The 22,773-nt window shown below is 42.1% G+C and overlaps 1 protein-coding gene across 1 annotated transcript in view; it reads right to left on the bottom strand.

Moving 5' to 3' along the window:
- The window catches only part of LOC124600050 (cathepsin B), a 42,328-nt gene that overhangs the window by 5,423 nt on the left and 14,132 nt on the right, over positions 1-22,773 (bottom strand). Inside the window, exons 2-4 of the mRNA XM_047136129.1 lie at positions 18,614-18,823; positions 16,052-16,252; positions 13,390-13,537 (exon numbers count right to left, since the gene is read on the bottom strand). Coding sequence (XP_046992085.1) covers positions 13,390-13,537; positions 16,052-16,252; positions 18,614-18,823 — 559 coding nt within the window. The remainder of the gene's footprint in view (positions 1-13,389; positions 13,538-16,051; positions 16,253-18,613; positions 18,824-22,773) is intronic.

Raw genomic sequence — 22,773 nt, 5'->3', positions numbered from 1 at the left:
AATACGGGGGTCGTCTGTGCACCGGCTCATGGCGCTAGATGCGCTGAAACCTTTTACGCATGAGCCGTGCGAGCTTTGTCGATCAATCACAGCGCTCACTGCAGCCCCAGGCATAATTAAATGTTAAACTTGCTTTGTCAGTGCGCTACCTATTTCATAAGTCGATTTTTGACTTTCAAGTTGTTTTCATTCATCTCTAAACCAAAGACCATTGATACTTCGGCGGGGGGAGGGGGGGTCATTGGGAACATGGCACTTGCATTAAGAAGCTTTCAGTTCCCATGGCTTTTGCTCTGAAATTTAAAGTTACTGTGCTCTTGACTGACTAGGGGTCCACCATGGATTTTCGACTGATGAAGGGGTCCGCCAGCTGGAAAGGTTGGGAAGCCCTGTTTTAGAGCATGCAGCTAAGGTCAAAAAAGTGTTCTGCAGAAATGCACATTAAGAACACTGTGTAAAGTTGATAACCAAACACATTCCAGAAATATCTTCAGGGACTTTAGGATTCTAACACTTGAGTTCAAATGCATTCACTCTCTAACAGTATTTTTAATTGACAAGAGTAGATTTAGAATGAAATATGCAAGTCACAGTCACAACGGAAATAAAAATAATTTTCCTATTATAAATCGTTTTAAGATTCAGAATGCTGATTTATATTCTAGTGCAAAAGTGTCAAGGTTAGTGATAGACATGAGGAAGGAAGCTAGAAATTACAGAAATCAAAGAAGGGGGGGGACTATCCTTTAACTATAGAGGACTGGTGCGTTACACACAGAAGCATATAACAGTCTTTCAAGCTCTTGCTCTTTCTACTAAGAGTACACACATTCACACATACAAAACGAAAACATATATGGTTGCGGTAGCAGCAAGGCTGCTTATTGAAATAAGCTGCCTTGGTAGATGAGGGAGTCTGAGGCTGCACAGCAAGATGAAAGGAGTTCAGAGGGTACAGCATATGAGGGATAGAGTGGAGGAGAGGTGGGGGATGCAGGGGAGGGGAAGAAAGGAGAAGAAGATGGTGGTGGTGGTGGTGGTGGTTGTTGGTGTGTGTGTGTGTGTGTGTGTGTGTGTGTGTGTGTGTGTGTGAGAGAGAGAGAGAGAGAGAGAGAGAGAGAGAGAGAGAGAGAGAGTGGGAGTGAGTGTGGGAGTGAGAGAGAGAGATATGATTATCCACACTGTGCGAGAGGGGTGTGTGTGTGTGTGTGGGGGGGGGGGGGGGGGGGGGGAGGAGGAGGAGGAGGAGGAGAGTGATGGGAGAAGGCAATACACATTATGAATGGGGAAAGGTTGGTGTGGACAGAAGAGAGGTGGGAGAAGTTTTAGGGGCATGTGTAGTAGCAGAATCACGAATTCTCTTCTGATACTTTTTGGATCCACTCTGTTCAACTCAAGGTATTCTGAAAGATGAGAAGATTGTGGAAATGTTTTGGGTACATAATATTACTTCCTCATTGAAGAAATAAAAACATATCACTGGTCCAGTGGTCTATCCAACATCTAAGACATACATGCTTCAGAGTTTTCTTTGCCTCTTTATTCTGCAAGTTCTGAAATTTCTGAAGTAGTTCTTTTCTTTTGATACTCTTCTCTAAGAAATTAAATAAATTAACAAGGATCTTTCCCACTTTAAGTGGTAATCTTCCAGCACATTCTTCAGCTATTAAATCAATCAGGTGGCAAATGCAACCTATGATGGCAATAACTGGTTGAACTTACTTCAGAACAGCTGAAACCCCATTTTTGTGACCTATCATAACAGGAGCACTGTTGGAGCAGAAAGCCACACAATTTTCAGTTGATGGGCTTATGTTACAAGAATTCAAACACTGGTCTGGAGAACACAGTGCTCGCTACTTTTTCCTGTGGAATATCATAGAATGTAACAACAACATGATACAACTTGGCATTTGTATCTTTGCTTCCACCCGTTGCCAAAGAAAATGGTCCATTCTGAAGACACTTAACTTCAGATGATACATTTTCCCCATTTTATTTACACTGCATGCTTTTTCTGTGTGAGCACAGTTATATTTCTTTGCAACTTATGATGTGGGAATCATCATCTCAAAGCACCAGCATCATCGGCTGTGCTTAAGAGCACAATGTGTCACCAAAAAGGGTGGAAATAAACCCTCAGCTCTAATTACATCACTGTCAATGTTTTCAGACTTGGCAAAAAAGGTGTTTATTTATTGTTACCTTCCTTCGATTTAACATAACTTCACGTGATTACTTACATCGTTTCTTACGCCATGTGCAATATTAAAATCACACCCACATACTGCGAGATTAATCCTACAATGGGAATGTAGTGTATGAAAATGTCCAAGATAAAGTATTTTGATATGTACAGAAACATCAAAAGAGACGTGGATCACTGAATGTCATAAAATTACAATAAGCACTCAAGACAGTCAAACACTTGATTGAAATATGTCAAAGCACACAAAAGTCTTAAGCCATTAAATGAACATGACAACAACCTCGTGAACAAGGAATATGCACACGGAACAAATGTAATTAGTCCATATGTGGTCAAACAATATGGGTTAAATCACAACAAGTGGAACAAAGAATTTGCATATCAGAGCCAGTCGACACTTAAGATTGAGTTATTGACTATCATAGACTTGCCTTCAACCCAAGCAAACAATCGAGTCTACGGATGTTGAGTGATCATCGAATGTTAACATCTCAAATTTTTGTCCGCGAAGTCATAAAATGACACGGTCTATCTGTAAAACCATAAACTGCTGCAATTTCCATAAAATTTGTGGATGAACTGTAAAAGCTGGCAGGTTTGCATGTGATATGCCTTATAGGTGATAGACATCAAACAGTTGAGGAGAGATGCAAGGGACATCAGTGACCCACCTAACTACAAGAACCAGCTGTTGTTGATCACTGCCTTGAGAATAATTAGAAAGTGATAACACAGCGACACGAGTATCATAGTGCAAACACCAAATACCTCTGACAGTGTAATTAAGGAATCTACAGAAATGAAGAAGTTAGAAAACCTTATAAACTGAAACCCCCACATGAACCATGGACCTTGCCGTTGGTGGGGAGGCTTGCGTTGCCTCAGCGATACAGATGGCCGTACCGTAGGTGCAACCACAACGGAGGGGTATCTGTTGAGAGGCCAGACAAACATGTGGTTCCCGAAGAGGGGCAGCAGCCTTTTCAGTAGTTGCAGGGGCAACAGTCTGGATGACTGACTGATCTGGCCTTGTAACATTAACCAAAACGGCCTTGCTGTGCTGGTACTGCGAACGGCTTAAAGCAAGGGGAAACTACAGGCGTAATCTTTCCCGAGGACATGCAGCTTTACTGTATGATTAAATGATGATGGCGTCCTCTTGGGTAAAATATTCCGGAGGTAAAATAGTCCCCCATTCGGATCTCCGGGCGGGGACTACTCAGGAGGACGTCGTTATCAGGAGAAAGAAAACTGGCGTTCTACGGATCGGAGCGTGGAATGTCAGATCCCTTAATGGGGCAGGTAGGTTAGAAAATTTAAAAAGGGAAATGGATAGGTTAAAGTTAGATATAGTGGGAATTAGCGAAGTTCGGTGGCAGGAGGAACAAAACTTTTGGTCAGGTGATTACAGGGTTATAAATACAAAATCAAATAGGGGTAACGCAGGAGTAGCTTTAATAATGAATAAAAAATAGGAGTGCGGGTAAGCTACTACAAACAGCATAGTGAACGCATTATTGTGGCCAAGATAGACACAAAGCCCATGCCTACTACAGTAGTACAAGTTTATATGCCAACTAGCTCTGCAGATGATGAAGAAATAGATGAAATGTATGACGAGATAAAAGAAATTATTCAGGTAGTGAAGGGAGACGAAAATTTAATAGTCATGGGTGACTGGAATTCGTCAGTTGGAAAAGGGAGAGAAGGAAACATTGTAGGTGAATCTGGATTGGGGGGGGAAGGAATGAAAGAGGTAGCCACCTTGTAGAATTTTGCACAGAGCGTAACTTAATCATAACTAACACTTGGTTCAAGAATCATAAAAGAAGGTTGTATAGATGTAAGAATCCTGGAGATACTAAAAGGTATCAGATAGATTATATAATGGTAAGACAGAGATTTAGGAACCAGGTTTTAAATTGTAAGACATTTCCTGGGGCCAGATGTGGATTCTGACCACAATCTGTTGGTTATGAACTGCAGATTGAAACTGAAAAAACTGCAAAAAGGTGGGAATTTAAGGAGATGGGACCTGGATAAACTGAAAGAACCAGAGGTTGTACAGAGTTTCAGGGAGAGCATAAGGGAACAATTGACAGGAATAGGGAAAAGAAATACAGTAGAAGAAGAATGGGTAGCTCTGAGGGATGAAGTAGTGAAGGCAGCAGATGAGCAAGTAGGTAAAAAGACGAGGGCTAATAAAAATCCTTGGGTGACAGAAGAAATATTGAATTTAATTGATGAAAGGAGAAAATATAAAAATTCAGCAAACGAAGCAGGCAAAAAGGAATACAAACATCTCAAAAATGAAACTTCCTGGCAGATTAAAACTGTGTGCCCGACCGAGACTCGAACTCGGGACCTTTGCCTTTCGCGGGCAAGTGCTCTACCAACTGAGCTACCGAAGCACGACTCACGCCCGGTACTCACAGCTTTACTTCTGCCAGTACCTCATCTCCTACCTTCCAAACTTTACAGAAGCTCTCCTGCGAACCTTGCAGAACTAGCACTCCTGAAAGAAAGGATATTGCGGAGACATGGCTTAGCCACAGCCTGGGGGATGTTTCCAGAATGAGATTTTCACTCTGCAGCGGAGTGTGCGCTGATATGAAACTTCCTGGCAGATTAAAACTGTGTGCCCGACCGAGACTCGAACTCGGGACCTTTGCCTTTCGCGGGCAAGTGCTCTACCAACTGAGCTACCGAAGCACGACTCACGCCCGGTACTCACAGCTTTACTTCTGCCAGTACCTCATCTCCTACCTTCCAAACTTTACAGAAGCTCTCCTGCGAACCTTGCAGAACTAGCACTCCTGAAAGAAAGGATATTGCGGAGACATGGCTTAGCCACAGCCTGGGGGATGTTTCCAGAATGAGATTTTCACTCTGCAGCGGAGTGTGCGCTGATATGAAACTTCCTGGCAGATTAAAACTGTGTGCCCGACCGAGACTCGAACTCGGGACCTTTGCCTTTCGCGGGCAAGTGCTCTACCAACTGAGCTACCGAAGCACGACTCACGCCCGGTACTCACAGCTTTACTTCTGCCAGTACCTCATCTCCTACCTTCCAAACTTTACAGAAGCTCTCCTGCGAACCTTGCAGAACTAGCACTCCTGAAAGAAAGGATATTGCGGAGACATGGCTTAGCCACAGCCTGGGGGATGTTTCCAGAATGAGATTTTCACTCTGCAGCGGAGTGTGCGCTGATATGAAACTTCCTGGCAGATTAAAACTGTGTGCCCGACCGAGACTCGAACTCGGGACCTTTGCCTTTCGCGGGCAAGTGCTCTACCAACTGAGCTACCGAAGCACGACTCACGCCCGGTACTCACAGCTTTACTTCTGCCAGTACCTCATCTCCTACCTTCCAAACTTTACAGAAGCTCTCCTGCGAACCTTGCAGAACTAGCACTCCTGAAAGAAAGGATATTGCGGAGACATGGCTTAGCCACAGCCTGGGGGATGTTTCCAGAATGAGATTTTCACTCTGCAGCGGAGTGTGCGCTGATATGAAACTTCCTGGCAGATTAAAACTGTGTGCCCGACCGAGACTCGAACTCGGGACCTTTGCCTTTCGCGGGCAAGTGCTCTACCAACTGAGCTACCGAAGCACGACTCACGCCCGGTACTCACAGCTTTACTTCTGCCAGTACCTCATCTCCTACCTTCCAAACTTTACAGAAGCTCTCCTGCGAACCTTGCAGAACTAGCACTCCTGAAAGAAAGGATATTGCGGAGACATGGCTTAGCCACAGCCTGGGGGATGTTTCCAGAATGAGATTTTCACTCTGCAGCGGAGTGTGCGCTGATATGAAACTTCCTGGCAGATTAAAACTGTGTGCCCGACCGAGACTCGAACTCGGGACCTTTGCCTTTCGCGGGCAAGTGCTCTACCAACTGAGCTACCGAAGCACGACTCACGCCCGGTACTCACAGCTTTACTTCTGCCAGTACCTCATCTCCTACCTTCCAAACTTTACAGAAGCTCTCCTGCGAACCTTGCAGAACTAGCACTCCTGAAAGAAAGGATATTGCGGAGACATGGCTTAGCCACAGCCTGGGGGATGTTTCCAGAATGAGATTTTCACTCTGCAGCGGAGTGTGCGCTGATATGAAACTTCCTGGCAGATTAAAACTGTGTGCCCGACCGAGACTCGAACTCGGGACCTTTGCCTTTCGCGGGCAAGTGCTCTACCAACTGAGCTACCGAAGCACGACTCACGCCCGGTACTCACAGCTTTACTTCTGCCAGTACCTCATCTCCTACCTTCCAAACTTTACAGAAGCTCTCCTGCGAACCTTGCAGAACTAGCACTCCTGAAAGAAAGGATATTGCGGAGACATGGCTTAGCCACAGCCTGGGGGATGTTTCCAGAATGAGATTTTCACTCTGCAGCGGAGTGTGCGCTGATATGAAACTTCCTGGCAGATTAAAACTGTGTGCCCGACCGAGACTCGAACTCGGGACCTTTGCCTTTCGCGGGCAAGTGCTCTACCAACTGAGCTACCGAAGCACGACTCACGCCCGGTACTCACAGCTTTACTTCTGCCAGTACCTCATCTCCTACCTTCCAAACTTTACAGAAGCTCTCCTGCGAACCTTGTTTGGAAGGTAGGAGATGAGGTACTGGCAGAAGTAAAGCTGTGAGTACCGGGCGTGAGTCGTGCTTCGGTAGCTCAGTTGGTAGAGCACTTGCCCGCGAAAGGCAAAGGTCCCGAGTTCGAGTCTCGGTCGGGCACACAGTTTTAATCTGCCAGGAAGTTTCATATCAGCGCACACTCCGCTGCAGAGTGAAAATCTCATTCTGGAAACATCCCCCAGGCTGTGGCTAAGCCATGTCTCCGCAATATCCTTTCTTTCAGGAGTGCTAGTTCTGCAAGGTTCGCAGGAGAGCTTCTGTAAAGTTTGGAAGGTAGGAGATGAGGTACTGGCAGAAGTAAAGCTGTGAGTACCGGGCGTGAGTCGTGCTTCGGTAGCTCAGTTGGTAGAGCACTTGCCCGCGAAAGGCAAAGGTCCCGAGTTCGAGTCTCGGTCGGGCACACAGTTTTAATCTGCCAGGAAGTTTCATATCAGCGCACACTCCGCTGCAGAGTGAAAATCTCATTCTGGAAACATCCCCCAGGCTGTGGCTAAGCCATGTCTCCGCAATATCCTTTCTTTCAGGAGTGCTAGTTCTGCAAGGTTCGCAGGAGAGCTTCTGTAAAGTTTGGAAGGTAGGAGATGAGGTACTGGCAGAAGTAAAGCTGTGAGTACCGGGCGTGAGTCGTGCTTCGGTAGCTCAGTTGGTAGAGCACTTGCCCGCGAAAGGCAAAGGTCCCGAGTTCGAGTCTCGGTCGGGCACACAGTTTTAATCTGCCAGGAAGTTTCATATCAGCGCACACTCCGCTGCAGAGTGAAAATCTCATTCTGGAAACATCCCCCAGGCTGTGGCTAAGCCATGTCTCCGCAATATCCTTTCTTTCAGGAGTGCTAGTTCTGCAAGGTTCGCAGGAGAGCTTCTGTAAAGTTTGGAAGGTAGGAGATGAGGTACTGGCAGAAGTAAAGCTGTGAGTACCGGGCGTGAGTCGTGCTTCGGTAGCTCAGTTGGTAGAGCACTTGCCCGCGAAAGGCAAAGGTCCCGAGTTCGAGTCTCGGTCGGGCACACAGTTTTAATCTGCCAGGAAGTTTCATATCAGCGCACACTCCGCTGCAGAGTGAAAATCTCATTCTGGAAACATCCCCCAGGCTGTGGCTAAGCCATGTCTCCGCAATATCCTTTCTTTCAGGAGTGCTAGTTCTGCAAGGTTCGCAGGAGAGCTTCTGTAAAGTTTGGAAGGTAGGAGATGAGGTACTGGCAGAAGTAAAGCTGTGAGTACCGGGCGTGAGTCGTGCTTCGGTAGCTCAGTTGGTAGAGCACTTGCCCGCGAAAGGCAAAGGTCCCGAGTTCGAGTCTCGGTCGGGCACACAGTTTTAATCTGCCAGGAAGTTTCATATCAGCGCACACTCCGCTGCAGAGTGAAAATCTCATTCTGGAAACATCCCCCAGGCTGTGGCTAAGCCATGTCTCCGCAATATCCTTTCTTTCAGGAGTGCTAGTTCTGCAAGGTTCGCAGGAGAGCTTCTGTAAAGTTTGGAAGGTAGGAGATGAGGTACTGGCAGAAGTAAAGCTGTGAGTACCGGGCGTGAGTCGTGCTTCGGTAGCTCAGTTGGTAGAGCACTTGCCCGCGAAAGGCAAAGGTCCCGAGTTCGAGTCTCGGTCGGGCACACAGTTTTAATCTGCCAGGAAGTTTCATATCAGCGCACACTCCGCTGCAGAGTGAAAATCTCATTCTGGAAACATCCCCCAGGCTGTGGCTAAGCCATGTCTCCGCAATATCCTTTCTTTCAGGAGTGCTAGTTCTGCAAGGTTCGCAGGAGAGCTTCTGTAAAGTTTGGAAGGTAGGAGATGAGGTACTGGCAGAAGTAAAGCTGTGAGTACCGGGCGTGAGTCGTGCTTCGGTAGCTCAGTTGGTAGAGCACTTGCCCGCGAAAGGCAAAGGTCCCGAGTTCGAGTCTCGGTCGGGCACACAGTTTTAATCTGCCAGGAAGTTTCATATCAGCGCACACTCCGCTGCAGAGTGAAAATCTCATTCTGGAAACATCCCCCAGGCTGTGGCTAAGCCATGTCTCCGCAATATCCTTTCTTTCAGGAGTGCTAGTTCTGCAAGGTTCGCAGGAGAGCTTCTGTAAAGTTTGGAAGGTAGGAGATGAGGTACTGGCAGAAGTAAAGCTGTGAGTACCGGGCGTGAGTCGTGCTTCGGTAGCTCAGTTGGTAGAGCACTTGCCCGCGAAAGGCAAAGGTCCCGAGTTCGAGTCTCGGTCGGGCACACAGTTTTAATCTGCCAGGAAGTTTCATATCAGCGCACACTCCGCTGCAGAGTGAAAATCTCATTCTGGAAACATCCCCCAGGCTGTGGCTAAGCCATGTCTCCGCAATATCCTTTCTTTCAGGAGTGCTAGTTCTGCAAGGTTCGCAGGAGAGCTTCTGTAAAGTTTGGAAGGTAGGAGATGAGGTACTGGCAGAAGTAAAGCTGTGAGTACCGGGCGTGAGTCGTGCTTCGGTAGCTCAGTTGGTAGAGCACTTGCCCGCGAAAGGCAAAGGTCCCGAGTTCGAGTCTCGGTCGGGCACACAGTTTTAATCTGCCAGGAAGTTTCATATCAGCGCACACTCCGCTGCAGAGTGAAAATCTCATTCTGGAAACATCCCCCAGGCTGTGGCTAAGCCATGTCTCCGCAATATCCTTTCTTTCAGGAGTGCTAGTTCTGCAAGGTTCGCAGGAGAGCTTCTGTAAAGTTTGGAAGGTAGGAGATGAGGTACTGGCAGAAGTAAAGCTGTGAGTACCGGGCGTGAGTCGTGCTTCGGTAGCTCAGTTGGTAGAGCACTTGCCCGCGAAAGGCAAAGGTCCCGAGTTCGAGTCTCGGTCGGGCACACAGTTTTAATCTGCCAGGAAGTTTCATATCAGCGCACACTCCGCTGCAGAGTGAAAATCTCAATCTCAAAAATGATATCAACAGGAAGTGCAAAATGGCTAAGCAGGGATGGCTAGAGGACAAATGTAAGGATGTAGAGGCTTGTCTCACTAGGGGTAAGATAGATACTGCCTACAGGAGAGTTAAAGAGACCTTTGGAGAGAAGAGAACCACTTGTATGAATATCAAGAGCTCAGATGGCAACCCAGTTCTAAGCAAAGAAGGGAAGGCAGAAAGGTGGAAGGAGTATATAGAGGGTTTATACAAGGGCGATGTACTTGAGGACAATATTATGGAAATGGAAGAGGATGTAGATGAAGACGAAATGGGAGATAAGATATTGCGTGAAGAGTTTGACAGAGCACTGAAAGACCTGAGTTGAAACAAGGCCCCGGGAGTAGACAACATTCCATTAGAACTACTGATGGTCTCAGGAGAGCCAGTCATGACAAAACTCTACCATCTGGTGAGCACGATGTATGAGACAGGCGAAATACCCACAGACTTCAAGAAGAATATAATAATTCCAATCCCAAAGAAAGCAGGTGTTGCCAGGTGTGAAAATTACCGAACTATCAGTTTAATAAGTCACAGCTGCAAAATACTAACGCGAATTCTTTACAGACTAATGGAAAAACTGGTAGAAGCTGACCTCGGGGAAGATCAGTTTGTATTCCGTAGAAATGTCGGAACACGTGAGGCAATACTGACCTTACGACTTATCTTAGAAGAAAGATTAAGAAAAGGCAAACCTACGTTTCTAGCATTTGTAGACTTAGAGAAAGCTTTTGACAATGTTGACTGGAATACTCTCTTTCAAATTCTGAAGGTGGCAGGGGTAAAATACAGGGAGCGAAAGGCTATTTACAATTTGTACAGAAACCAGATGGCAGTTATAAGGGTTGAGGGACATTAAAGGGAAGCCGTGGTTGGGAAGGGAGTGAGACAGGGTTGTAGCCTCTCGCCGATGTTGTTCAATCTGTATATTGAGCAAGCAGTAAAGGAAACAAAAGAAAAATTCGGTGTAGGTATTAAAGTCCAAGGAAAATAAATAAAACGTTGAGGTTCGCCGATGACATTGTAATTCTGTCAGAGACAGCAAAGGACTTGGAAGAGCAGTTGAACGGAATGGACAGTGTCTTGAAAGGAGGATATAAGATGAACATCAACAAAAGCAAAACGAGGATAATGGAATGTAGTCAAATTAAGTCGGGTGATGCTGAGGGAATTAGATTAGGAAATGAGACACTTAAAGTAGTAAAGGAGTTTTGCTATTTAGGGAGTAAAATAACTGATGATGGTCGAAGTAGAGAGGATATAAAATGTAGACTGGCAATGGCAAGGAAAGCGTTTCTGAAGAAGAGAAATTTGTTAACATCGAGTATAGATTTAAGTGTCAGGAATTCGTTTCTGAAAGTATTTGTATGGAGTGTAGCCATGTATGGAAGTGAAACATGGATGATAACTAGTTTGGACAAGAAGAGAATAGAAGCTTTCGAAATGTGGTGCTACAGAAGAATGCTGAAGGTAAGGTGGGTAGATCACGTAACTAATGAGGAGGTATTGAATAGGATTGGGGAGAAGAGAAGTTTGTGGCACAACTTGACTAGAAGAAGGGATCGGTTGGTAGGACATGTTTTGAGGCATCAAGGGATCACAAATTTAGCACTGGAGGGCACCGTGGAGGGTAAAAATCGTAGAGGGAGACCAAGAGATGAATACACTAAGCAGATTCAGAAGGATGTAGGTTGCAGTAGGTACTGGGAGATGAAGAAGCTTGCACAGGATAGAGTAGCATGGAGAGCTGCGTCAAACCAGTCTCAGGACTGAAGACCACAACAACAACAACAACATAAACTGAATGGAGATTAACAATTTAAACAAAGCTTGAGATCTCATTCAGAGCTGGAAAACATGCAGAATGTGTGTTTTACAAAACAGTGTTGGTTCCAAAAATCATATGAAAGTAAGCATAGCAGGTACCGGGATTCAAACCCAGCTACAAACTGTGGCACATCAACAACACTTCACAGTTCGAAGCACCTGAAGCTGATGGCAGGGTCTGTCACCAAAATATTGTGGAGTAAAATGGAATCAACACATCCTTAAGGTTTACTTTTGCCTCCGGCACACAGTCTGCTGTACACAGTGACAGACTGAACTAAAGAATATGACAGAAGTTTCTGATCAAAAAAACACTAACTGTGCACGTCACTGCAAAAGTTTTTCAGCAAGTTACATATACATAAACAATAATCTAGAAAAAATACTGTAATTATCAATATGATTAATTTACAATTAGTTACGTGTGGTGTTTTACTAGAGGGATGTGTGTCCATTTTGGCATAATGGGTATTAGTTACATAACATCCTTGACACAAACAGTCTGGCATACAGTAATGCATATACTTCTATGCAATTTAATTATCTCACTTGGAGAGAAGATACAATACATCTACCTACCCTTTTTTACTCAAATGAAGCAGACTGTTTTCTGCACTTAATTTTGAACAGAAAAAGAAACTACATCATAGTATCATTTGGAAGATGTCACAGAATAAAGTCACTGTATTCTAAACCACAGCAAGAGATGCAGGATTTACACTATGAAATCACACCAATTTCTGATTTTATTGGAAAGCAATAAAACACTTGGTCACTTCAAGTTTCCAGTTGGTCCTTCTTTTTCTGAAGTTTTTCTTTCATTAACTTTACCATCACCACCACCGACAACAAATATTGTATTCAATGATCAGATTCCAGATTCATTATTTAGTAGCAAATACAAGTTTTTTGTTGTTGCCATTGTCTTCAGTCCGAAGATTGGTTTGATGCAGCTCTCCACATTACTCTATCCTGTGCAAGCCTGATACTCTCCAAATAATTACTGCTACTAACATCTGAACCTGCCCACATGCACTTCCCTCCAATACTAAACTGGTGATTCCTTGATATCTCCTCAGATGTGTCCTATCAACTGACCCCTTCTTTTAGCCAAGTTAAGGTACACAATTTTCTCCCCAGTTCTATTCCGTACCCCATCCAATTACATGATCTACACCTCTAATCTTCAGCATTCTTCTTTAGCGTCACATTTCAAAAGCATCCAGTCTCATCTTCTCTGGATTGCTTATCACCCACGTTTCACTTCCATACAAGGTTACACTCCAGACAAATGCCTTCAGGAAAGACTTCTGATGTTAAATTTCTCCTTTTTAGAAATGCTTTTCTTGAAATTCCCAGTCTACATTTTACATTCTATCTACTTCGGCCACCATCAGTCATTTTACTCCCCAACAGCAAAATTTACCTTAACTATTATGGTATCATTTCATAAAGTACTTGCCTCACCATCGCCGAAATTAATTTGACTACATTCCATTACCCTTGTTTTGCTTTTTTTTTTACGCTAACCCTATAGCCTTTTTTCAAGACATTGTCCATTACATTCAACTGCTCTTCCAAGCCGCTGACAAAATTACAATCTTGTCGGGAGGCATCAAAGTTGTTATTTCTTCTCCCTGAACTTTAATTCCTTCTTCAAATTATTCTTTGACTTCTTTTACTGCTTTCCGTACGTATAGATAAAAAAACACTGAAGATAGGATACAACCCCTCCGACTCCATTAAAATATGTATTTTTGTTAAAACATTGATTATTGTACTCGTGCTCTACAGATATCTTACCATAATGCAGATCCTCAGAGTATGACACAGGGTAACTGTCTTCACACTGCTTCTCACATCGAGGTGTATTGCCACCCTCTCCAGAGCATGGCAATCGAGTGCCATTTACATGGTGTTCGCAAGGTGGTATTTCATAAGGCTGACATCCCTACAACAAACAAAATCAACATAAAGACAAATCAATCATCAAATGTTAGGTAAATGTCACTGAGCTCTACCAACAACTTGTGCTTACAGAAGACACTTAAACCATCTATCCTCATCTGCCACAAAGTCCCAAATTTAACCTTGCACAATAGTAGTATTACATTTTTTCCATCAAATAAAAAGGTTCACGAATTGATGTTGCATGTGTGAATGTGTCAATGCACACCCACCCTCCCTTGCTGTCAGATAACGAAAGAAAATAGTGTCGATCAAATATTATTTCATCTGGTTACACATTCAGAACCTTTGATAATCAACAGTCCACTAATGTATTCATTTTTTACATCAATTTTATTACAAGTTCTTTTCATTTTCACGTGCATTTTAACCCTTCAATAAAAATTCTGAAAGTAGAGAAACATTATTGTACGCATTCCCGAAGTACTCTGGAACCAAAATTTGGAAACTATCTTGGCTGCAGTCATTTTGGTGGCAGTTGTTAATTTACTCAAAACAGCAGCAACCATTCATGTTTTAAATGATTCCTTCTCTTTACAAGTGAAGGTTTAGGAACACATTAAGGATCATTTTACCAACAGATGGGACTATGCCAAAATGTGAAACTTCTGTCAGCAAGAGATGTGATCAGTTCTCTGTCACAGCTGGTAGACTTTGGTCTTTCCCTTCCATGTAAGTTGGTAATGGCACCGGTTTTTGGGGCTGGAAGCTCGCTAGAGAGTGGCACCTCCACTTTCATAGAAGATCAGACCATTGCCGTATGAGCCTCATTTAGTTTCAGCTCCAATGTGGAGCAAAAGCTGCAGCTTTGTCTCCTTCGCAAATATGTTTTGCTACAGGCACTTGCCACCTTTCATTCTGTATAAGTTTAACAGAAGTTGGCAATGTCACTACATATTCATTTACATGCTGAGTGTGACCATCTTGCACTTCAGCCACATTCTAAGGGACACATGCGGGGTAAGATTCCACGTTATGACAACTGGTATCTTATGATTTGGTTCATCTCTCTCTCTCTCTCTCTCTCTCTCTCTCTCCCCCCCCCCTCCCCCCCCCAGCACATACTCTCCAGTCTTCATCTAGCCCAGCACCAATCTTCGTATAGCTCAAGCAAGTTTGCCTCAAGCTGTGTAATTTCTGTGCACTTTAATCTAAATTTTTCTATTTGGGTATTATTCTTGACTAGTGCTCATTAGTGAACGCTGTCCTTGGCAGAATATTGTGAACCTATAATCTCTGAATACATTTTTTTCCCTGCTAAATTTCGAATTGTGACCTTTCGCCTCTATCTTCAGTTTCCATACTAATCACAGATTCCCCATGCGAAAGAACACTGACATGTTACAAAGTCAGAGACTGGCTGGATAATCATTATTAGAACCCTAACAATCTGTTTATCTGTTCTGCCTCTGCTAATTGCATCAAGCTGCTTTCACATTAGCTGGCTGGGGTGTGAGCACTGCCACCAGCCAGCAAGGGGGACCAGCACAGTCTACTTGAAGAACCTGTTAAGAATACATCCCCCCCGAAAGATGGGGGAACTAAGAAACCAATGCAAACAGTTTGTTCTGAGACACTTCACCATTGAGAGGGAGGCAAACATTGTAGATGGTAATCTCCTGAAATGCCCTTATCCTAACAGCAAGTCTCCAAGAGCGTATTAAGAGGCATAAATTCACCATACAAAATGTCTAAAACACATGTGTGAATTCTGCCTGACGTCCCAATCATAGGCAGCACAATTCTTATATCATCCACAAAGGGTTGAGATCTGCATTGCTGGAAACCCAGTCTCCTGAAGGGCAATGCAGAAGGCAGATGAGCTTAAAAGATGTCTTAGCTCAGCCAGGTGCTGAAAAAAAAAAAAAAAGAAAAAACAAACTGCTATTATTTCACTGGGGATTAATGTTGTGAAGTACAGTGTAGGCATGAATGGACCAAGGAGGCAGCTTATGCCTCTGGGTCACCTGCTGCCACTGGTTGGGGGGTTGTGGCATCAACAGACATAGGCAACCTGAAAATGGTACCAGGTTCTGGGATAGGCACTTAGTAGTATAAATTTATGATAAATAGCGACTAGTCACCGAGTACTACGAAAACTGCCCACAAAAAGTTCACAACGTAATTATATCACTGCTCTTCACAGTGCAACATAGTTAATACAGTAACTACTATATTGCCCCTGCCTTGAATTGAAACTAATTCATGTTACTTTTCACAAATGGTACGATATGACAATCACACACGCTGTTTCCAAACAAATCTGAAATATTGCCAACATTCAAATTTCTCTCTAGCTGCAAAAGGCAATTACAATGAAAGTATTTTTATGATGCAACAGTTATGAAGTTACAATTAGCAACAGATAGCAAATATTTCTGTGAACTTACATATTAAAGTGAGAATACCATACACAAAATATGTTTAACAAAGGCCATGAAATTTATGTAGTTAAAATGCCTCCCACACAAGCAATAAAATATAAATTTTTGCTTACCTGTGATGAATTGTAAGCTCCACCACTGACAATGCCTTTACGTTTCCAGTATGCCCATGCAGCTCCTGGAAAACCTCCACTGCAACCAAATCCGCAAGAGTGACAACAAGATACAAGATCTTCTGCTGAGAAGTGGAAATTCTTTTCACCTTTTGAATGAATGCAAACTCTGTCTGACATTGCTTCCACTGCACCAAATGCCTAAAATAAACAAATAAATTGCTTTAGTGAAGACTGTGTGTCAGTTGCTTCACATGGGAAAAAAGAGTACATTTAACAGTCGTTGGCAGCATTGCACTGGTGCCCTGTGTTTGGTTGTAAACAAAAAGACTTTGGTGGCAAGAAGATTTTTAACCCATAGAGGGGAAAATGGTTCTGAATGGTTGAATCGGTCACCTTTTATGAAGCACTTACTTGATGCACTGTGGCATGCTTATCCAGTGTTAGAAAGCAAATTATATTACGATAATCACATTGTCTGCAAATTGCTAACCTGGACAATTAACATATTGGGATGGATACTGAGTACTTGTGTTTCACGTGCCATCTATTGCAAACGGATCGTAACAACTCGCGTTTGCTACATGCTGCCTGTTGACTTTATGTAGTTAGGTGCTTACACCTATATGCAATGTAGCAAAAATGACTGCCTCTAATACTTTTTGTTTATTTAGCATTGCGAGAGTATTTTGATATTTCATATAGTTACCATTTCAGTCTTTAAGATCATCCTGCTTCTAGAGATGGCCCTATTCAGAAAACAAAGGGAAATGGACAATTTTGAAATACTTTCAGACGTTTTTTCTGATGAGTAACTAAATGTTCCTAGTGAGAACGAAGACTGTGTGATGGAATGTATGTACGGTTCTGGGGACAATGACAGTGACATTTTTAGACTCTTAAAGAACCGTAAGGTGGCACTGTTAAGTGATTCTGAAAATAAGTATGAAGGTGCTTCTGTTTGTGTGAATGATTCAGTTTGTGAAATGATAAAACTGACTTCTGTGAAAGTAACAATCAACCATACATTCTACCATTTGTAGATCATCCTGAGGCCATTAAATTTTCAATGCAATGTGAGTCTGTAACTTCTGTGATTACGCTGATGTTTGGTAATGACATCCAAGAAATGGTTTCGCAGGGAGTTTTACACCTTCCGTGATAAAGCCTGTGAAATGGAAAATGTCACCTAAACCATTCAGGTGGTCTCCTGTTACACAAAGAGAGATGAAGAAATTCCTTGGGCTAATTCCTCTGATGGGACAAATAAGGGAAAAGAAATAGATGGAAAGATTATTTTTAGTTTGAGTTGTAATAATTTTCAACAGATTTGGACATTCTGGCAGTTTAATGACAACACAAAATTGAACAATAGCTCTGGAAAACTCTTCAAAGTGCACCCTGTGCTGGATTATCTCTTCAATAAATTTAGGATACTTTACAAACCAAAGCAACAGTTGTCTTTCAATGAGGGAACAATCCATGGAGAGGACCCGCAAAAATTATGCAGTATGAGTTACTTGTTAGGATGGTGTGCGAGAATGCTATAGGTTATATCTGCAATATGGATATTTGTACTGGTGAAGGAAAGAAATCTGAAGACTCTGTTCTCTCCATTCTTGGCAAATATCTTGGTATGTGGCACCATATACATCAGGATCATTGTTATAACAGTTCCTCTACTGCATAATTACTACTGAAAGACAATCAGAATCTGTGGTACTATTAGAATGGACAAAGATTTACCACAAATTCTGAAATGCAGAGCATCAAGAAAGAAGAAAGCCCAGAGCTGAGTTTTCTGTAGGAAAGGTGACCATCCTCTTAAGGAAAGACAAGCAGGACATCAGACATAACAATTCTCAATACTTATGTCTCAAATACAGGAAAGAAAAATAGAAAAACCAGAGGATATATTGAAGCCAGTGTGTAAATCAATACATTGCCCACATGAAAGGAGCTAATTATGCAGATCAGTAGCTTTGATTAAACAGACAAAAAGTCATCCTCTATCTAATAAACAGTGGAATTTTCAATTCATTTAGAATTTATAATGCCATGAACACAAAGGGGTAAGAAACATAAAAAGAAAAAGCATACACAGTTCCTCCTTTCAGTGGTACAATACTGAATTATGGACTATGATAATGGAGGTCTCTGGACCTAGAGACACACATCACGCCCATTTAATACATTAATTATAGCGCACACTAATAAGATGGATTAGATTGTGATGACTATGTTTACAATTCCATTATGATTATAGTTTACAAAATGCTTTTCTACATGCATTAAAATTGTTGGTTCATAATGTGAAGAAACATTTTATGTTCATATACTGAAAGGTAAAATGGAAATGAATCTTGGACAGGCAGTAGCAATCTGACAAAATTAAACTGAATACAATCTACTTCAAGTAACGCCTCTCCTCCTCACTGTGTATATAGCAGCAATACTGGGAAAATTTGACACCTTTTGTAGACACCAAAATTAAAAATGTTCTTTACAACATAAAAAAACAAAATGTTGCCTGGAAAAAAAGAAATTTTATTCTGAACTTACCCAACAGGAACCACAGGATCCTTGATCCCGAATCTCCTTTATTGTAGGGCAGAAGGACCATTTCTCACGGGAATCAAACTCCTCTGGAATTTCCAAGTCCTCTACTGCATGTCTCTGAACAGGTGGTTGGAAGAGGTAGGAATCTGGATGAACTCCCATCAGTCGTTTTAAGTGTTTCACCGGTGTTTCTTGTGGGAAGTTTCTGCCAGCCTGAAATAGTTTTTATTGTTATTACTATTAACCTTAGAAATCCTATAAGCAACAGAACTACTTTAAAACTTCAACAACTGATTTCTTTGACTGGCTTCATTACTAACGATAATGGACTCCTGTGATGAATAAAACTTCAGCTATTTCTCTAACAGTAAGTAATAAAATGCTGTTTATGTTTATACAAGCTTAATTACTTGCCCATAACAGAGTGTGGTGGAAGATTCACTGTGAGCAAAACAGAAAACCTCTTGATTTACTTAGAGCCTCCTGAAGTTTATTCAGTTATAATAACTATAACACAAACTAAACAAATGTCCATTACTTATAATAAGCTGCTAAGGGTGATACTATTTTTTTCCAAGAATTAAATCAGTAATACAATGTTCATAGATTTCTACCTCTTTTGGCACACACTGTAGCTGTGAACATTGGGTGGCTGCAGAAATTTATCCAAGAGGGTGTAAGATTCTATAATTTTCATTTTTATATAACTGAATAGGTGAATCAGACAACATCCAATGCCCCAAGATTTACATTTTGTATGAATTACACAGAAGTTATACAAAGGATTGCTTGTTATTTACTCAGCATCTCTGTGATAGATCATTTTCATACATATAGCAATAAACATATTAGTATACGTAAAGTATATCTTAATATTAATATGCCACCTTTTTAATTTGGTGATCTGAAATTACATCTTCAAATGATGAAATTCAAAACAAATGTCATGTGGAGCTAATCAAATTGCTTCTGCTGTATGGCATTGATAAATTTAGAGAAGAAACACTAGGTGGTGAAGAATTGAGAACTGATATTAAGAATTTTCTCAGCCTCATAAGGTCCACAAAACAAAAATTCAGTGATGATAGTGACACTCTCTTGATTTCATAAAGTATCTAAAGTTTTCACCAAAACCCGCATTATTTTCCAACGGTGTGGGCCACAGTTATATGCCTCCTTAAAGGGTATTCGTAGTAGTTTAAATACTAGAGATTATCACAGTACCATCTTAAGCTACATCAACACTCTGCAAATCACTGTGAGATACATGGCAGAGGGTACATCTCATTGTACTTGTTATTAGGGTTTCTTCCTGTTCCATTTTCATATGGAGCATGGGAAGAATGAGTGTTTGAATGCCTCCGTTTGTGGAGTGATTATTCTAATCTCACCCTCATGATCCCTATGCGAGCGATATGTAGGGTGGTGTTGTATATTCCTTCCCAGATTAATCGCTTAAAGCTGGTTCTTTAAACTTTGTTAATAGACTTTCTGGGATAGTTTACGACTATCTTCAAGAGTCTTCCAGTTCAGTTCCTTCAGCATCTCTGTCATACTCTCCCATGGATCAAACAAATCTGTGACCCTTTGTGCTGTCTTCTCTGTATACGTTCAATGTCCCCTGTTAGTACGATCTGATATGGTTCCCACACACTATCAATATTCTAGAACCACAGCACTTGAGACAGTCAAATTCACAAAACGGCCAGTGCTCAATCACTAAGATTGGAAAACAATGTCAGTTGTAAGAAGGCTAAAGAAGTAAAGAAACTACTCAAGTATACAGACAACTCTCAAGATGAACCAAAAACGTATCACACAGAATCTCTTCAAGAATGCAGTAACAATAACAACAATGAAGCCAAATATGATGATGTGGGTCGATATACCTTACCTCAGGGCATGATGAGAGGTAGTCAAAGACCTGATGAAGTATGTGATTTGGCTTTTCAAGACCAGGGAGGCACAGGGTGTTTAGTGCTGGTTGGTGGATGGTTAACATGGTTACTTGTGTCATTGGAGGAGATGCCAAGGGATATCTGTTTGTGGATGAGCTGGATAGGATATTGACAGTCAGTAAAGGCTCTAGTAAGGTTAACAATATATTTTGACAACTTCTGCTGTCCACTGTAGAGCTGGCATCCACACATGGTGAGGCTGTGGGGAAGAGAGATTCCGACATGGAACAGGTGTCAACTGTCAAAGTGCAGGTACTGTTGGTGGTTAGTGCACTTTGTATGAATGGACATATTTATCGAGCCACCTTAGAGGTGGCGATCATCAGCTAGGGAGACGGGTCAGAGGGTTGATAAGGACCAGGTGAAGTGCACTTGGGAGTAGGTGTTAAGGTTATGGAAGAAGGAGGTATGGTTGTCCCTGCCAAGAGTCCAACCATGGAAATGTCATAAATGAATCCAATCCAGGTGTTGACTACATACAGACGATTCCTCCAGATGGTCCATAAATAAGTTGGCATAGGATAATGTCCTTCAAGTACCCAGGGTAGTACCACTTTTGAAGGCCAAATCTATAAACGAATCCATGTGAACATCCTTGAGGGTTTGATTTTCTTTGTCTAATGGAGTTACTGTGTCTTATCAGTGACTATGATGTTCACGACAGGGCAGAATGTAATAAACTAATGTTGGACATTAAGAAAATAGTGTGCACTTCAGTGTAGAGGACACAGCTGTGGTATTAAGCATTTTTTGAGCCACGTGAGCTATATTCTTTTTATTATCTATGCGATTGGCCAATTTCAGCCTCTGGTCATTTTCAAGCTTCCAATACATTTTACATTATAATAATTGGATGGTACATGTGGAGTGGGATACATGTATTCCAGTCCACATGTACCAGTGATCTATTATAATGTAAAATGAAGCTGGAAGCTTAGGATATGTGACTGAAAATGAGCAAAGGTTGTGGTGGCCAATAACATAGGTTATAAAAAGAGTACAGCCCACCTACACCATGTTTTCATTCCCAAAACATGTTGAGGCTGTGGAACCCCCCAAAAAATTAAGCATAGATGATACATCTGTACATTACATAACAAATGTTTTTAGGGCTGAATATTGATCGTCAGTTAACAGTACATGAACACAAAGATACTTGCAAAAAGGATGTCATCAGCTCATTATGTTTTTAAGAGTTCTATCATCAGTCTGTACAGGCCAATGTCTTTTAGTGTCATACTATTTCTACATATACTACATTCTCCATTATGGGATTCTTTTTTTAGGGATACGAGACAAAAACAGGGACAATTTTTAAACTGTGGGAAAGGGGCAATAAGAGCGACAGCTGTAAGCAGTAGTCGGGCTCATTGTGAATAATTATTTAAAAAACTTGGTATCATTACGGCAGTAAGTGAGCACATCTACCAATCTGTTGGGCAAATCAATGAAAATGCTACTAAATGTTTCACTAATAGTTTTATACACAATTACGGAACAAAAGCAAGGTTGGACTTAAATTTACCAATGAAAATCATAATACTCTAAACAGCATTTTCTGTCAGGGAATGAAACTGTATAATAAATTTCCCAAGATGATGAAATAATTACTAAAATACATCCGTTTGAAAGGGCTATTAAACTTTCATAAGTAATCAATACTACATAATTTCAGATAACTTACTCAGAGTTGAGGTTAATAATGAAAAAGGATAACTATGACACTATCATGTTCCAATACATGATCAAAATTTAGCTCTTTTACAACAAAATGTCCCACTTTTAGTATATTGTGCAGACTGAGGGAAAGGCATGAAGATGTTCTATGGGGAAAGTTGCATGTTTACAGGCCTGGTGTCAGGTTTCTGAACAAATAGGAGGCAGTGCAAGGGGGCAAGCAGCCCATCCATAGTCAAGGAGTCACCAGCAAGTGTCCTTAGCATGTGCAGTGATACAGTGCAAAACTATGTTTTATAATATTGTTACATTCCATCCTTGATTTCCCATTGTTTGACAGGTAAAAGAAGACAGATGATGCAGCAGCATTAAGTACAAAGGCGCAACAAGGTGAGGAGGGAAGAAAGTAACCTGCGCCCACATGGGAGGTACACGCTGCAGGGGGAGGCTCTGTCCCCTACAACCACCCCTAACACAAAGTTGGGGAGCATTAAGTGCAAAATCCCCCCCCCCCCCCCTCTCTCTCTC

The sequence above is a fragment of the Schistocerca americana genome, chromosome 1 (genome assembly GCF_021461395.2).
Source record: "Schistocerca americana isolate TAMUIC-IGC-003095 chromosome 1, iqSchAmer2.1, whole genome shotgun sequence".
In the NCBI taxonomy this organism is placed as follows: domain Eukaryota; kingdom Metazoa; phylum Arthropoda; class Insecta; order Orthoptera; family Acrididae; genus Schistocerca; species Schistocerca americana.
Note: the sequence above shows the minus strand (reverse complement) of the source record. Positions and strands in the feature narration are given on the sequence as shown.